The sequence below is a fragment of the Lithobates pipiens genome, unplaced genomic scaffold, assembly GCF_037356315.1.
Source record: "Lithobates pipiens isolate NorthernLeopardFrog02 unplaced genomic scaffold, aLitPip1_a1.2 Scaffold_82, whole genome shotgun sequence".
Taxonomy (NCBI): domain Eukaryota; kingdom Metazoa; phylum Chordata; class Amphibia; order Anura; family Ranidae; genus Lithobates; species Lithobates pipiens.
Genome location: NW_027507906.1, coordinates 947,748 through 966,547, shown reverse-complemented (window position 1 = coordinate 966,547; position 18,800 = coordinate 947,748). Strand labels below are relative to the sequence as shown.

The window sequence follows — 18,800 nt, the reverse complement described above, 5'->3', positions numbered from 1 at the left end:
GTACGATCTGATTTTCCAACAACTTTGTCCGACTGTGTGTATGCAACACCAGTTTCGATGGATTTTGTTGTCGGAATGTCCGACCGTGTGTACAAGGGCTAAAATGTGACAAATTCGATAAAATCTGGAGTATATGGACAGCCAAATATAAGAGTTCATAATTACCTGATAAGTGTACTTTGATAAATCCAAATGAAAATGGTGTGTACGGAAAATTTAAAAATATTTTTTCTTTTTGACATATAATTTTACTGTGGTGCCTGTATTATCCTCCTCTTCCTCTATAATTGTATTATTTATTTCTCTCTCCAATTGACCTTTTGGCTTTATATTTGATGTTTTTTTTTCTTATACTGGCTCTTTCTGCCATTAATTCATGGTCACCCACTTTGTAGAGGAAGAGGAGGGCAGCTGCTCATTATTTATATATCCCCTATGCTTATTTTAGTATGGGCTCAGATTTTTTTTTTTTGGTTTTAGTGCCTTTGAGATAATCAACCTCTGCGGCGGGGTTGTCCAGGGTGGGTACAATGCACCCCCCTTTTTACTTCGATAGGAGAACTAAATCTCCTACCGGGGTTTGACTGCAGCGTCCCTTTAGGGCCGCTTTGGGATTTTTCCCTTCCTATTTTATTTATTGTATACATTACTAATTTTTTTTTGTCTTGAATTGCTATTTTATATAATGCATATTCTGATGTTCTTTTATTTTTTTCCTCTTTTTCTAGCTCTATTCTCTCTTTACCTTCTTCTTCCCCCCTTTTCATCCTCTCTTTCTTACCCTTCCCATTCTACCCACATCCTCCTTCCTATCTCCCTTGTACAGGATCAGGGCCTGGTTGGATTCTCCTCGTTTTTTTTCCACAAGCATTTCTTCAGAAAAACGGGTGTCATCTCCTATCTGCCAGGGATCACCACAAAGACAGGTACTCCTTTCGCACATAGCATGAACTCTTCCATGCTCTTCCCTTGATCTCTACCTCACCGGTACAATCTAATCTCCGTATAATGTCCAATAATGTTCAAGGCCTTAATTCCCCAGTGAAAAGGCGTAAAATTATGCAACAATTTCATGCGCTCAAAGCTGATGTTATCTTGATGCAGGAGATGCACTTCCCCATTTCTTATAACCCCATTTTCCTACACAAAAACTTTTCTCAATTTTATCTAGCTAATGCTCCCAATAAAACAAGAGGGGTTGCGATTTGCTTTGCCAACAAAGTTCATTTTCATCATTCCAAAACGATTAGAGACCCAGAAGGCCGATACATCCTGGTCTCTGGGACAATTAATACAGTAACTTACACGTTTGTTTCCTACTATGCTCCAAACTCCCGCCAGGACCATTTTTTTGAAAAGACTCTCATGATGCTGAAATCCCATCTGAAGGGAATTATTATACTGGCGGGAGATTCGAACATTCCATTTGACCTTTCCTCAGACAGATCTAATCCTACAAAGCCAATGCCCAAAAGACCTCCTAAATGCAGTCTTAGGGTTGCACATTCCATACAATCAGCAGGCCTAATAGACATATGGAGAGAAATGAATCCCCGATCCAAAGACTACACTCACTTTTCTATCCCTCATAATACATTAACCAGAATGGACCATATCTTTATTCCTCCACATTTCACCTCTTTGGTCGAATCCTCCAAAATGTATGATTCCTCTCTCTCTGACCATTCCATCGTTTCTTTAATTATTCGTGGGGGAGGAGGAGATAAACGACCATTCCAATGGCGGCTTAATGAGTCTCTACTAAACAATCAAGCTCACTGTGCGGTATTAAACTCAGCCCTTTCGGACTACTTTACAGATAACAATACAGACTCAATTTCGCCAGGCTCCCTGTGGGTGGCACACAAGGCGGTTATGCGGGGTAAAATAATTCAACTCTCAGCCCGTCTCAAAAAGGAACACTCTGCAGAGCTTATACGACTCAAAGAGGAATTCCAAACACTTAGCAAAAGTCACAAACGACATCCTACCCCAGAGAGCCTGGCTGAACTTGATAGGGCACGCATCGAACTTAATCTTTTACTCACTACCTCAGCAGAAAAACATCTGCGATGGACAGGAGCTCGCTTCTATTACCAAAAGGATAAAATAGGTGCCAAACTCGCGAGTAAATTGTGTCCTCGAACTTGTACCGCGGTCTTCCCTAAATTTAGACAATCTTCGGGTACCCTCACACAAAATCCGGTAGAAATTTTGAAATCATTTCATGATTATTATGAAAACCTCTACACTAAGACTCACTGTAACTCATACACATTCCAAAGCAAGGAATCAGTTCCTCGATCACCTCGATCTACCTTACATACATCAAACTCATAAAGAACTAATGGATGAATCCTTTTCCCCTGCCGAAATACTTGACGTCTTTAAAACCCTTAAATCTGAATCAGCACCGGGCCCCGGCGGTTTCTCCGTCAGATATTACAAGACTTTTGGATCAAAATTAGCTCCCTACATGGCCCGGTTCTTTAATTCTCTCCGGGATGGAGCCCCCCTCCCGAATGATTCTAATACCGCATTTATCTCTGTTATACCGAAACCTGGTAAAGATACTAATGAACTGTAAAATTACAGACCCATCTCGCTGATCAATAATGATCTTAAAATTATGACTAAGATATTAGCCAACAGAATGTCCAGTTTTATATCTAACTATATTCATAAGGATCAGGTGGGCTTCATCCCGGGGAGACAGGGAACGGATCATTTGAGAAGGGCAATTGACTTAATATCACTATTGAATTCGCAATGGGACGGGGGCCCGGCACAAGAAGGCCTTCTGCTGTCTTTGGACTTGCAGAAGGCATTTGATTCTGTTTCATGGCCATATCTTTTTGAAATTCTCACCAAATGGGGTTTCGGGGCAAATTTTATGAACATTCTAAAATCCCTATATTCAACCCCCTCTGCTCAAGTACGTCTATTAGGCCACCTTTCTCAACCATTAGATATCTGTAGAGGTACTAGACAGGGTTGTCCCTTGTCACCGTTAATGTTTATTATAGCTAGAGAAACTCTAGCCATCGCCATTAGAGCAGACACAAATATTAAAGGTGTTCGCTGTGGTTTAGAAGAGCATAAATGTGCTCTCTTTGCTGATGATATGCTTATATTTCTGACCTCACCCCTAATCTCCACCCCCAACTTACTTCATCTCCTTCGGGACTTTGGAACTATCTCAGGTCTCCAAGTTAACACTTCCAAGTCAGTTGCTCTTAATATTTCAGTTCCCTCATTAACCATCTCCCGACTTGCGCCCTTCTTTCCCTTCTCCTGGGCTACAGATAGGATTCCCTATTTGGGTATTTCTCTCACCAAATGTGTCAGTAATTTATACAATGCTAATTACCCACCCGCCTTCAGATCTTTAGAAGCAGATTTAACTAAATGGTCTAAAGAAGGATTGTCTTGGCTGGGCAGGCTCAATGCATTCAAGATGAACTTATTTCCTCGAATTTTGTACTTATTTAGAGCCCTTCCCATACCTATTAAAAAGTCGACCCTCAACAAATTCCAATCAAAAGTGGTTGGATTTGTTTGGGGAAAACAGGGACATAGACTGACGCGTGACATCCTGTTCCGCCGGACAACCCAAGGTGGTTTAGGACTTCCTAACCTCTTTTTATATTATCAAGCAGCACAACTAGCACAATTTTCAGCAATATATACTAAAACTAATAGCCCAGACTGGGTTTCTATTGAGAACCAGGCAGTACCTGACTACACATTAGATCATCTATTATGGAGACCAACAAAACAAAGACCTGCCATATTGTCCCCCACGCTTTCTCAATCCCTAGCACTATGTGACAGACTATACAAAAACGAACACCTGATTTCCCCACTGAAACCTCTCGTACATTTATTCCATAACCCTGATTTCCCTCCTGGCCTGAACACCCAAGATTTTCAATGGTGGTTGAACAAGGGCCTTTTCAGAATTGGACATTTCATTTCACCAAATGGACCCATTTCAATGGGACACTGCTACTCCAAACTAGAGATGCCCGATTCAGAACAATTGAGACTTTCACAGATTAAACGTTTTATACATTCTCTTGAACTTGACAAATCAAATAGTTACAATGCTAGGATTTACGAGCAATGGTGCTTAAAACAAGGTCACCGCAAAGGAGGTATTTCCCTCATCTACTCGTCCCTGGCAGATAGGAGTGACAAACCGACATATGCTCGTTCTTGGGAGGAAGACTTGGACATCCAACTAGATACGGAAATGTGGTTTCAAGTTTTTAGACGTTCTTCCAAAGGTATTTTGAATATTTCCTTAATCGAAGCTAATGTCAAAATTCTAACAAAATGGTATTATGTTCCTGTGAGACTTTCAAAGATGTATTCAGAGATTTCACCGCTCTATTTCAGAGGATGTGGTCTTTTAGGTACAATGTTACATATATGGTGGACATGTCCCCGCATACAAAATTTTTGGAATAACTTTATACATCTAGTGAGGAAGGTCTCGAAAGCCCCAATCCCACAAGATCCTTCATATATCCTTCTGAACCGCAGGCTACACAATACCCCTAAACATACTCAACAACTAATGTTTTTTATGTGCTTGGGAGCCAAGATCACTTTAGCAAAAGCTTGGAAAACTTCTAGGGTTTCTCTTGTGGCTACCAGGCACAAAATCTCCTGGATTATGGTTCAAGAACAAATAGTAGCTAAATTACGGAATACCACTCAACAATTTGAATTGACATGGGATCCATGGGCCCAACACATCAAAGTACAATTGTTTCCAGGACACCTTCTGTCTTAAATTTTACATGGATGGAGCCAGGACCCTGAATCCTATACATCTCTCCCTTCCTTACCCTCCCTCTTCTCTCCTGAATTCAATTTCTACTTCTCCCTTTTTTTTTGCTTTTCTTTACGCAGGATTTTTCATATTTAGTTATGGATTTGATGTTGCCTTATTCTACTACATTCTTCCTCAGTTAACCTTTGTGGTTCTGACCGGAGTTTACTAGTTCTAAAGAGGTTATTTGGAATTGAATTGGGAATTTTGAAGTTTGGCAGTCCGCTTCCCTCCGGGGAGCACAATTTCTGGGTGCTGTCCGGGGGTTTAAAGGGACGTAGATGGGGGGTTCTTCGGTGGGAGTTCCCCGAGCTATCCCACTCCACAGTGTGAGCCCATTGGGGTGGAGTGGTGACCTTGGGGGTCTCCTTAGAAGTTGCTGATATGTTTATGACTTAAATCTTCTACACCTCCCAATTAAGCCTTAATCAAATCCTTTTTTTTCCTATTTCCCTTTTCTCTATATATATATGTGTATATATATATATATATATATATATATATATTTTTTTTTTTTTCTTTTTTTTGTCCCTTTTTTTATATATCATTAATATAAATTTTAAATGAAGTGGATCCTTACATTCCAAGTCTTTCATGACATATAATAGTCCCAAATATATCTGTATAAGACACCTTGTATAACTTGTCTTTTTCTGATTGATGAATCCTGCCTTATTTGAACTCTCTGTCTTTTATGTTATGTTTTTGCTTTATACCTATTTTTTGATTATAATAAATTCAATAAAAATTATTGAAAGAGAAAATGGTGTGTACGAACATGTGTGCTTACTGTTACTTTATATATTTTTTTGTTTTTTACTTCCTTGTCTTATTTTCTTTACTGTTGATAAAATTTAATAAAAAATCTTAATGAGAAAAAAAAAAAAGAAGTCAGCGGACATCTTACTACACCTAGCTACGTCTTGAATTTAAAGCGGAGTTCCAGGCTTTTTTTTAGTTTATTAAAAGTCAGCAGCTACAAAAAGTGTAGCTGCTGACTTTTAATAAACACAGCGATGCTGTCGCCCGAAGCCTCGCTTCTCTCCCCCCTCCTCTCCGCGCCGCCGCCATAGAAACTGTTGGCACCTGGTCCGTGACAGCTTATGGCTTCACAGCCGGGGGCACACTGCGCATGCGTGAGTCGTTGCTGCGCATTCGCGAGTCGTGCTGCGCTCTTCCAAGTGGACAGGCAATCTTCTGGGCCGCCTAGGAGGAGAGGAGGAGTCGCCTGGGCTGCCTGAAGTCAGAAAAGCAGGAAGTGGAACAGGAAGTACCACTCAAAACTAGGCACCCCCCCAAAAAAAAATGACTTGCCAAATGTGAGGGGGCGAGGAGTGCTTAAAGCGGAAGTTCCACTTTTGGGTGGAACTTCGCTTTAACAATAATTTTAGCAATGAAGTGAGTGTATATAAATAAATATAGTATATTCATAGCTCCCAACTGTCCCTGATTTGGAGCAATGTCCCTCTGTCCCTCTTCCCCCTCATTTGTCCCTCATTTTGGCCTGATCTATATAGTTGTTATATAAAATGCACTTTTTTTTCTTTCTAAAAGTGTTTCCCAGAGCTAAACCTTTCATCTGATTCCTAAATTACTGCATTTGTAAATTCCATAAGCCAATATAAAGGAATAGTAGTGGTAAAAAAAAAGCACTTGTGGGTTCAACCAATCTTGTTTTTTTTGTACAATTCTCCTTTAACCACTTTCAGCCCCGGACCATTTTGCTGGTTTAAGACCGACCGCTTTTTTGGCGATTTGGCATTGCGTCGCTTTAACTGACAATTGCGCAGTCGTGCGACGTGGCTCCCAAACAAAATGTACATCCTTTTTTCCCCACAAATAGAGCTTTCTTTTGGTGGTATTTGATCACCCCTGCGGTTTTTATTTTTTGCGCTATAAAGAAAAATAGAGCGACAATTTTGAAAAAAACGCAATATTTTTTTACTTTTTGTTATAATAAATATCCCCCAAAAATATATAAAAAAAACATTTTTTTCCTCAGTTTAGGCCGATACGTATTCTTCTACATATTTTTGGTAAAAAAATCGCAATAAGTGATCATTGATTGGTTTGCGCAAAAGTTATAGCGTTTACAAAATAGGGGATAGTTGTATGGCATTTTTATTAATAATTTTTTTTTTTACTAGTAATGGCGGCGATTGGCGATTTTTATTGTGAGTGCGACACTATGGCTGCATTTTTGACACATTTTTGGGACCATTGTCATTTATACAGCGATCAGTGCTATACAAATGCACTGATTCCTGTGTAAATGGCTCATGGGGGTCCTGAACGGCATGCGAGCGCGCCGGGCGGCATATAGAAATGGACGTACCTGTACGCCAATATGCCTGCCCGTGCCATTCTGCCGACCTACATCAGCGTGCGCCGTTGGGAACTGGTTAAGGGGGCGTGGCAAAGGGGTGTGTCCTATGCCTGCATACTTTTGCTGATAGGTGTCCCTCATTCCCATCTCAAAAAGTTGGGAGGTATGGATAAATGACTTTTTAACTCAGTGCTTCTCGCTACTTTGTTGTCCCCCATGATGACTTGTTTCAGTATGTATAGATCTGCTAGAGCAGCCTTTCAACACAGAGGAACCCTTGAAATAGTTCTCCGTTCTTGAGGAACCCCTGCTAAAAATTAGAACTCTATAACTCATGATACATTAGTGTGATGGTCAGTGGGAAGAATGGTCCTTACACTTGTGGTCATTGGGAAGAATTACTCCTTACAGATAGCTAAAAAGATCAATGGTGTCAGTGGGAACTTATCTGAGAGGCAGAAATTGCCCAATGCTGAAGGAACCCCTAGCAACCTCTGGAGGAACCCTAGTGTTCCACGGAACCCTGGTTGAGAATCATTGTGCTAGAGTAATGTCTTGTATCACTATGCAGTAACTATTTTTTTACATGTGCTGAGTGTATAGACCACTCGTTCATAACCTTTTCACCCTAGAGCAGGGGTCTCCAAACTTTTCAAGTATGAGAGCCACTTGGTGAATTTCACAAATATTTTATGGGCAAAAAAAAAAAAAAAATCTGTCTTTTAAAGAGTCCCACCTTACATCCCAAAGAACCCATCATAGTCCCCCTCCTACATCCAAATGGCATCAGGTCCATGGACAAGCCTGTTTGATTTGGAAATGAGTGGATGACTAGTTTACTTTAACCACTTCAGCCCTGGAAGGATTTGCCCCCTTACTGACCAGGCCATTTTTTTTGCAATGCGTCGCTTTAACTGGCAATTGCGCGTTCGTGCGACGGTGTACCCGAACAAAATTGGCATTCTTTTTTCCCACAAATAGAGATTTCTTTTGAGGGGTATTTGATTACATCTGCGGTATCCTTCCAGACCCTGTGGAGCAGCTCTGTGACATCAAATGATAGTGGACTTTAGCCTGCAATAAGCTGGCTCTGGGTCACAGGACAGGCCCGCCAGGCCTTGTCTTGTGGCCCTTGCACACAGTCTTGCCCCCTAAGCATGGAAGAACTCCATTCCAAGACCTCCAGCTCTCACTCCGTGCTGTCACTTGTAAACACAGGGGTTGAGGTTGCATACTGTGCATAGTGCACCCCTAAACCCTGCACTCTCTACACAGCACACTCCTGAAGTCTGTACACAGCACATCCCTGAACCCTGCACTGTGTATGTAACGCACTCCTGAACCCTGCACTCTGTGCATAGGGCACCTCTGGAACTGCACTCTGTACGTAATGCACCACTGGACCCTACACTCTGTACATAGTGTAATCCTGAACCCTGCACTCTGCACATAGCGTAATCCTAAACCCTGCACTCTGTATGTAACACACTCCTGAACCCTGCACTCTGTACATAGAGCACCCCTGAACCCTGTACTCTGTACATAGCATAATCCTGAACCCTGCACTCTGTATGTAATGCACTCCTGAATAGTGATGGACGAACTTTCCGACGGGACGTTTCGCGAACGTGAACCGCGAACGCGGCCGATAGTTCGCGAACCGGACCGTTCGCGGCGGGCCCCATTGACTTCAATGGGAGGCGAACTTCGCAAACCTATAGGTCAAATTTGCAGCCACAAAATAATTATTAGCTGGGCAAACATAGTCCCACCACATGGCCAATGACATAACACATGTATGAGGTGAATCTGGGATCGACAACTACAAGCATTCTTTTTTTATATGGGAAATTGTTGTGACAATTCAGGACTGTGGAACGCATGAAGGCAATGGAGGAGAGGGAAGGTCAGGGACCAGGGTAGGCAAAGAAGAGGGTGCAGGAGATGATCACCAGCAGCGTGACATACAGCAATGACACCTGCACCGTGATAGAGTCATCTGACAACAGCACCGTGGTAGAGAGCACTGACATCAGCAGCGTGACATACAGCAATGACACCTGCACCGTGATAGAGTCATCTGACAACAGCACCGTGATAGAGAGCACTGACATCAGCAGCGTGACATAAATCACTCACACCAGCACCGTGATGTACAGCACTGACAGCTGCACCGTGATAGAGAGCACTGACATCAGAAGCGTAACATACAGCACTGACATCAGCACCGTGATATACAGCACTGACAGCAGCATAGTGATAGAGAGCACTGACATCAGCAGCGTGACATTAAGCACTCACACCCGCACCGTGATATACAGCACTGACAGCAGCACCGTGATAGAGAGCACTGACATCAGCAGCGTGACATTAAGCACTCACACCAGCACAGTGATATACAGTACTGACAGCAGCACCGTGAGCAGCCCCAGGAGGAAGTCAGAACAGCACAGGGATGGTGTGATCCCCTCATAATAAAAACCCCCAGGAGTAAGTCAGCACAGCACAGGGATGGTGTGATCCCCTCATAATAAGCAGGCCCAGGAGAAAATCAGCACAGCACAGGGATGGTGTGATCCCCTCATAATAAGCAGGCCCAGGAGAAAATCAGCACAGCACAGGGATGGTGTGATCCCCTCATAATAAGAACCCCCAGGAGTAAGTCAGCACAGCACAGGGATGGTGTGATCCCCTCATAATAAGCAGGGCCAGGAGAAAATCAGCACAGCACAGGGATGGTGTGCTCCCCTCATAATAAGCAGGCCCAGGAGAAAATCAGCACAGCACAGGGATGGTGTGATCCCCTCATAATAAGAACCCCCAGGAGTAAGTCAGCACAGCACATGGATGGTGTGATCCCCTCATAATAAGCAGGCCCAGGAGAAAATCAGCACAGCACAGGGATGGTGTGATCCCCTCATAATAAGAACCCCCAGGAGGAAGTCAGCACAGCACAGGGATGGTGTGATCTCCTCATAATAAGAACCCCCAGGAGTAAGTCAGCACAGCACAGGGATGGTGTGATCCCCTCATAATAAGCAGGCCCAGGAGAAAATCAGCACAGCACAGGGATGGTGTGATCCCCTCATAATAAGCAGGCCCAGGAGAAAATCAGCACAGCCAGGGATGGTGTGATCCCCTCATAATAAGCAGGCCCAGGAGAAAATCAGCACAGCACAGGGATGGTGTGATCCCCTCATAATAAGAACCCCCAGGAGTAAGTCAGCACAGCACAGGGATGGTGTGATCCCCTCATAATAAGCAGGCCCAGGAGAAAATCAGCACAGCACAGGGATGGTGTGATCCCCTCATAATAAGCAGGCCCAGGAGAAAATCAGCACAGCACAGGGATGGTGTGATCCCCTCATAATAAGAACCCCCAGGAGTAAGTCAGCACAGCACAGGGATGGTGTGATCCCCTCATAATAAGCAGGGCCAGGAGAAAATCAGCACAGCACAGGGATGGTGTGCTCCCCTCATAATAAGCAGGCCCAGGAGAAAATCAGCACAGCACAGGGATGGTGTGATCCCCTCATAATAAGAACCCCCAGGAGTAAGTCAGCACAGCACAGGGATGGTGTGATCCCCTCATAATAAGCAGGCCCAGGAGAAAATCAGCACAGCACAGGGATGGTGTGATCCCCTCATAATAAGAACCCCCAGGAGGAAGTCAGCACAGCACAGGGATGGTGTGATCTCCTCATAATAAGAACCCCCAGGAGTAAGTCAGCACAGCACAGGGATGGTGTGATCCCCTCATAATAAGCAGGCCCAGGAGAAAATCAGCACAGCACAGGGATGGTGTGATCCCCTCATAATAAGCAGGCCCAGGAGAAAATCAGCACAGCCAGGGATGGTGTGATCCCCTCATAATAAGCAGGCCCAGGAGAAAATCAGCACAGCACAGGGATGGTGTGATCCCCTCATAATAAGAACCCCCAGGAGGAAGTCAGCACAGCACAGGGATGGTGTGATCCCCTCATAATAAGAACCCCCAGGAGGAAGTCAGCACAGCACAGGGATGGCGTGATCCCCTCATAATAAGCAGGCCCAGGAGAAAATCAGCACAGGACAGGGATGGTGTGATCCCCTCATAATAAGCAGGCCCAGGAGTAAATCAGCACAGGACAGGGATGGTGTGATCCCCTCATAACAAGAACCCCCAGGAGGAAGTCAGCACAGCACAGGGATGGTGTGATCCCCTCATAAGCAGCCCCAGTAGAAATATGACACCGCTCAACCTCTTCAAAGAGGAGGGTAAGGGCATATAGTACGGTGTGCTTTTTTGGGACAAGGAAGTGAGCCAAATGAAGAAAGAATGTCTGTGTGCTTGATTAAAAAAATTGTTTATAGACATATACATGGTCTACTGGTCACATGTGTTGAATTCCTCCGAGATCCATGCCTCATTCATTTTTAGAAATGTGAAGTAGTTAACACTGTCGTGAGCTAGGCGAGTACGCTTATCGGTCACGATCCCCCCTGCTGCGCTGAACGTCCTTTCGGACAGGACACTGGATGAGGGGCAAGCCAACAGTTCGATTGCAAATTGGGCAAGCTCTGGCCAGAGGTCAAGCCTGCCCACCCAGTAGTCCAGGGGTTCATCACTCCTCAGAGCGTCCACATCGGCCGTTAACCCAATGTAGTCGGACACCTGATGGTCTAGGCGTTCCCTGATGCTGGATCCGGATGACACCTGTCGATGGGTCGGCTGAAAGAATGACCTCATATCCGAAGTCACCAACACATCTTTAAACCGGCCTCTTCTTGCAGGCGCTGTTGGATTGGTACCCGCAACTCCTTCTCTGGGAGTGGGAATTGCTCCTCTGCCAGCGCATGCAAAAGCAGAATGCAGCATTTCTCGAAGCAAGGCCTGGAAGTGCTGCATTCTGTTTTTGTACCAGGGGTCTAAGTACGTTGCCACCCAGTACTGGTCCTTGACCCTCATGCTTTTTATACGGGGGTCCCTATTAAAACACTGGAGCATGAAGGCCCCCATTTGCACTAAAGTGGAAGCGGTGTGGTGGCCTGGCTCCTGCTCATCATCCAGGATAATGTCGTCCTCTTCATTCTCCTCTCCCCATCCACGCACAACAGGGATCCCAGAAAGGTTTAAAGCATGCTCTTCTTGCTCCTCCTCATCCGCCCCGACACCATCGTCCTCTGACTCCTCTTCAGACTCCTGTTGTTGACTTGTCTCAGATAGATTAGCCCCCCCTGGAAATTCATCCAGCATTGCGACTTCCTCATCTTCCCGCTCCTCCACAGCTTGATCAATGACACAACGCAATGCACGCTCCATAAAGAAGGCATAAGGTACCATGTCACTGATGGCGCCATGGCTGCGACTGACCAGTTTGGTGATCTCCTCAAATGGCCGCAGAAGTCTGCATGAGCAGCCACTGGCGCGGTGAAAAAAACCCCAGCTCCCCAGAACCGTTTCTGCCGCAGAGTTCATACAGGTAGACGTTAACTGCATGTTTCTGCTGGAGCAGCCTATCAAGCATATAGAAGGTTGAGTTCCATCGCGTTGGGCAATCGCAAATAAGACGTCTGACTGGCAGATTGTGTCGCCGCTGAATGTCAGCAAGGCGAGCCATGGCCGTGTAAGATCTTCTGAAATGGGCCGAGATTTTCCTTGCCTGCCGCAAGATGTCCTGGACCCCAGGGTATTTGACAACGAATCACTGCACGACCAAGTTTAAGACGTGTGTCATGCATGGCACGTGCGTGATTTTGCCCTGTTTCAATGCGCTAAGCAGATTGGCACCGTTGTCACACACCACTTTACCAACTGTCAAATTGAGCGGTGTTAGCCACTGATCTGCCTGTGAAAGCAAAGCTGAAAGGAGTGCTGGGCCAGTGTGGCTCTTGGCTTCCAGGCACAACAGACGCAGCACGGCATGGCAACGTCTCACCTGGCATGTGGAATAGGTTCTGGGGAGCTTGGGCGGTGCAGCGGAAGAGACGCTAGCAGCGGAAAAGGAGGAGGCAGCTGAGGAGGAGAGGGAGGAGGATGGAGTAGGAGGAGGAGGAGAAGAAGAAGAGTCAGGCCTGCATGCAATCCGTGGCGGTAAAACCAAATCTACACGGGTGCCACGGGTTACTTGCTTGACGGCCGTCAGAAGGTTCACCCAGTGGGCAGTAAAAGTGATATACCTTCCCTGCCCGTGTTTGCTAGACCACGTGTCTGTGGTCAGATGTATCTTGGCACCGACACTGTGTGCCAGAGATACATTCACTTTTTTGCTGAACATGGCCATATAGCTCTGGGATGCCCTTCTCTGAGAAATACTTCCTTCCTGGGACCTTCCATTGTGGAGTTCCAATGGCCACAAATTTGCGAAAGGCCTCCGAGTCCACCAGTTTATATGGCAGTAGTTGGCGGGCTATGAGTTCTGACAAGCCAGCCGTCAATCGTTGGGCAAGAGGGTTATCCGGCATCATCATTTTTTTACGCTCGAACATTAGGCCCACGGAAGCCTGCCCTTTTGCAGAAAAAATGTGAGCTTGGCGTGATGGAAGGTGGAGTGGAGGACAATTGTGAGGAGAAGGAGAAGTAGAAGACGAGGCTGGACGGTGAGAGCCTGCAGTGTGGCTTTGTGTGTTCCGTTGCTCCCACTCGGCTCGGTGATGGCTGCCCATGTGCCTTCTTAAGGCGGTCGTCCCTAGGTGAGTGTTGGGCTTACTGCGACTAATGCGTTGACTGCAAAGATTGCAGATGGCAACGCTAGTGTCAGCAGCGGACACGTTAAAAAAAGCCCACACTGCGGAGCCATGTGCCGGTGTCATGGGAGCGCCAGATGTAACCGTACATGGTCGATGACTCGCTCCTGATACATTTGCAGTCTGCTTTGTCCCTCCTGTGCAATGTAAGTTATTCCTGCTTCTCCTCCCTATCTGCTGGTCCATATCTCCCTCTGAACTCCCCTCCTCATCCTCTCTTGTGGGCACCCACGTGACATCACTAGACACGTCATCATCAACGTCACCTTCCCCACCGCTATAAGTAGAGATCTCGGAGTAGGCAGCAACACCGGGGACCAACCTCCTCCTTGGGCTGATCTGGGTACTGTCGTCAGACTGCTGAGTAGTGGTTGTTGCTACCTCCTCTTCCTGATCCAATACCAAGAGTGGCTGCGCATCAGAAATGTCCTCTTGATATGGATCGGAAAATAATTCCTGTGACTCAAGCAGAAGGTATGTGGTGGTGGTGGTGGTGTTGTTGGTGGTAGTGTCTTTGGGGGTGCACATAGCAGAGAGTGAAGAAGAGGGTGCAGATCGAGAGGATGAGGAGGGTGCAGAAGAGTAAGGCTGAGTGAGCCACTCAACCAAGTCTGGTGCGTCCTTTAAAGTAATTGAACGCACCTTCTGCAACTTCCCACTTTGGCTCAAGGCTGTTGCTCCTGCCCTACCCCTACCACCCCTGCGGAAGGGCCTGCCTCTTCCTCTGCCTGTCATTTTTTAAATGACCCTGTGACAAAACTCTTAGTCCCTATACCGATGAAGGACTGCTGCAGTATAGGGCAGCGGTCAGCAGTGGTGCACCTCAACCCTATGTATTGTGGACCGATACCGGTCCTTACAGAACAGCAGACTGTACCTCACTCAACCCTATGTACTGTAGCACCCTACACCAAGTTACCAGTCCTTATAAGGACCTTTGTGGACCAAGTAGGTTGTGTGTGACTGATTAGCAGACTGTACGTCAGTCCCTATACTGCTGAAGGACTGCTGCAGTATAGGGCAGCGGTCAGCAGTGGTGCACCTCAACCCTATCTATTGTGGACCGATACAGGTCCTTACAGAACAGCAGACTGTACCTCACTCAACCCTATGTACTTTAGCACCCTGGACCTTACCAGTCCTTATAAGGACCTTTGTGGACCAAGTAGGTTGTGTGTGACTGATTAGCAGACTGTATGTCAGTCCCTATACTGCTGAAGGACTGCTGCAGTATAGGGCAGCGGTCAGCAGTGGTGCACCTCAACCCTATGTATTGTGGACCGATACCGGTCCTTACAGAACAGCAGACTGTACCTCACTCAACCCTATGTACTGTAGCACCCTACACCAAGTTACCAGTCCTTATAAGGACCTTTGTGGACCAAGTAGGATGTGTGTGACTGATTAGCAGACTGTACGTCAGTCCCTATACTGCTGAAGGACTGCTGCAGTATAGGGCAGCGGTCAGCAGTGGTGCACCTCAACCCTATGTATTGTGGACCGATACCGGTCCTTACAGAACAGCAGACTGTACCTCACTCAACCCTATGTACTGTAGCACCCTACACCAAGTTACCAGTCCTTATAAGGACCTTTGTGGACCAAGTAGGATGTGTGTGACTGATTAGCAGACTGTACGTCAGTCCCTATACTGCTGAAGGACTGCTGCAGTATAGGGCAGCGGTCAGCAGTGGTGCACCTCAACCCTATGTATTGTGGACCGATACCGGTCCTTACAGAACAGCAGACTGTACCTCACTCAACCCTATGTACTGTAGCACCCTACACCAAGTTACCAGTCCTTATAAGGACCTTTGTGGACCAAGTAGGTTGTGTGTGACTGATTAGCAGACTGTACGTCAGTCCCTATACTGCTGAAGGACTGCTGCAGTATAGGGCAGCGGTCAGCAGTGGTGCACCTCAACCCTATGTATTGTGGACCGATACCGGTCCTTACAGAACAGCAGACTGTACCTCACTCAACCCTATGTACTTTAGCACCCTGGACCTTACCAGTCCTTATAAGGACCTTTGTGGACCAAGTAGGTTGTGTGTGACTGATTAGCAGACTGTACGTCAGTCCCTATACTGCTGAAGGACTGCTGCAGTATAGGGCAGCGGTCAGCAGTGGTGCACCTCAACCCTATGTATTGTGGGCCGATACCGGTCCTTACAGAACAGCAGACTGTACCTCACTCAACCCTATGTACTGTAGCACCCTACACCAAGTTACCAATCCTTATAAGGACCTTTGTGGACCAAGTAGGTTGTGTGTGACTGATTAGCAGACTGTACGTCAGTCCCTATACTGCTGAAGGACTGCTGCAGTATAGGGCAGCGGTCAGCAGTGGTGCACCTCAACCCTATCTATTGTGGACCGATACCGGTCCTTACAGAACAGCAGACTGTACCTCACTCAACCCTATGTACTGTAGCATATGTACTGTATGCACTGTACATAGAGCACCCATGAACCCTACACTCTGTACATAGCATAATCCTTAACCCTGCACTCTGTACGCAATGCACTCCTGAACCCTACACTCTGTACATAGTGTAATCCTGAACTCTGCACTGTGTACATAACGTACTCCTGAACCCTTCACTCTGTATATAGGGCACCACTGGAACTGCACTCCCTAGAAAGTGTACCCCTGAACCCTACACTCTGTACATAGCGTAATCCTGAACCCCACACTCTGTACGTAACGTACTCCTGAACCCTGCACTCTGTGCAAAGGGCACCACTGAAACTGCACTTTGTACATAGCGCACCCCTGAACCCTACACTCTATACATAGTGTAATCCTGAACCCTACACTCTGTACATAACGCACCCTGGACCCTACACTCTGTACAAAGCGAAATCCTGAGCCCTGCACTCTGTGCATAAGGCACTGCTGGAACTGTGCTCTGTACATAGCACACCCCTGAACCCTACACTCTATACATAGTATAATCCTGATCCCTGCACTATGTATGTAATGCACTCCTAAACCCTACAATCTGTATAGGGCACCACTGGAACTGCACTCTCTAAATAGTGTACCCCTGAACCCTACACTCTGCTGGAACTGTGCTCTGTACATATCGCTAGATATGTGCGATTCGTTTCATACGAATCTCAAATTCGTACAAATTTCCCAAAATTCGAGGATCCGAAATACGAATTGCCGTGCGTCCGAATTCTGTACGGAATACGAACTTTTGTTTACGAATTCTGGATTTCGGATGACGACTCAGTCATTATGCTTATTGTTAATGTCAGTGCTCTCTAGAGGTCGACCGAAAAAAAAGGGCCAACTTGCGTCTGAAAGACCTCTGCGCAAATACCGCGTCACATAAAATATTGCAACAACCGCTATTTTATTCCCTAGGGTCTCTGCTAAAAAATACATATAATTTTTGGGGCTTCTGAGTGATTTTCTAGCAGAAAATACTGGATTTTTACTTGTAAGCAGCAAGTGTCAGAAAAGATTTAGTCTTTAAATGGTTAAACTGAGAACTTCTACACAGGGAGTTCAGTCCATTGAAGAAGAAACAATTATATCACTTTGGTCTTTTCTTGGCAGCCTGCCCAGAGAGGAGGAAAGTCCTTCACTGATGTCTTCAGGCAACTTACATTGACTTCTATTACAGAAGTCGTTTGCAAGTCATAATAAACTAACCTAACGACAATTTGTATTTCGTATGAAACAGAACGGAATTTTGGACACGAAATACGAAGTACGAATTAATTTCATTACGAATCGAAACGGAACAGAAAGAAACAAATTTATTGACGGAGCCCATGTCTACATAGCGCACCCCTGAACCTTACACTCTGTACGTAGTGCAATCCTGATCTCTACACTCTGTATGTAACGCACTCCTGAACCCTGCACTCTGTGTGTAGCATAATCCCGAATTCTGCACGAACGGCTCTTTGTAGGAAACTATACTGCTGATGCAGCAGTCAATAAAATTGGAGTTTGACACCCTTGCTTTATACTATCTCCCAGCTCTTGATATATACTTACTTTTTAGATTCATTTCTTGGCTTTTCTTTGTCACAGCTCGTTTTAGGTGTCACAGCACAGTAATATTTCCCAGAACGTTTTCCGGCCGGAATTGTGCTTTGATTAGCCAAGCTGAATCTCTGAATGATCTGTCCATCTTTGTAGATCCCATACAACAGTTCTGTTTTCAGTTTGTATTTCGAGGCAGTTGCCTGACATTTTAGAGTCACGTTATAACCTGCTTTTGCTGGATTTGGGGTCACGCTGATTACAGGGACTGTGAACAGTTCTGTAAAAACACAAATGTCACAGGGTAATTGGTCGTTCTTTTATGAAGGAAAAAAACAGAGCCATGAGCAAGAATGGCTGCCAACCATGTACATATTTAATTACCTACTATATATATAGAAACAGGGTTTTGAAACACAGACTGATACAGTTATTTACATTAAAGTGGTTGTAAAACCTTCCACATACCCAGTAAATTGACTGACCTCAAGTGACACACGGAGATGAAACAAATCCCCCTACATAAGTTGTACCTGTTTAGCTGCAGGATTTATAAAGCTTATCTGAGCTGTCAGTAAAAGGGGTGTGGAGAGGTGAAGTTACACTCTGCAGAGCTCAGTGAGGGGAGCTGATTGGAGGGAAGGGACACACCCAGGGGCGGACTAACCATTGGGCCACTCGGGAACTGCCCGAGGTCCCCGAGCCACAAGGGGGCCCCATCAGGGTTGCCAGCCTCAGTAAAACCAGGGACAGTATGTAAAAATCTGTGTTTTTTTTTTACATTTGTCTCTGAAATGTCCCTTACCGACATACTTTGGTCTAAAAATCCCAAGATTATAGCTGCCCCACCTCTCCAGTACCTTCTCAGCCAATAGAAACATGTCTGTGTATACTGTGTGAT

General features: G+C 45.6%; 1 protein-coding gene across 4 annotated transcripts in view; it reads right to left on the bottom strand.

Annotated features, from left to right (window-relative positions):
- Positions 1 to 18,800, bottom strand: part of LOC143973424 (uncharacterized) — a 107,120-nt gene that overhangs the window by 4,737 nt on the left and 83,583 nt on the right. For 2 of the 4 annotated variants that reach the window (XM_077474405.1, XM_077474406.1), the window contains one exon: positions 17,912 to 18,179. In XM_077474405.1, the coding sequence (XP_077330531.1) occupies positions 17,912 to 18,179 (268 nt within the window). Of the gene's footprint in view, positions 1 to 17,911; positions 18,180 to 18,800 lie in introns of those variants that run through there. The other 2 variants (XR_013272033.1, XR_013272034.1) reach the window with 1 other exon arrangement.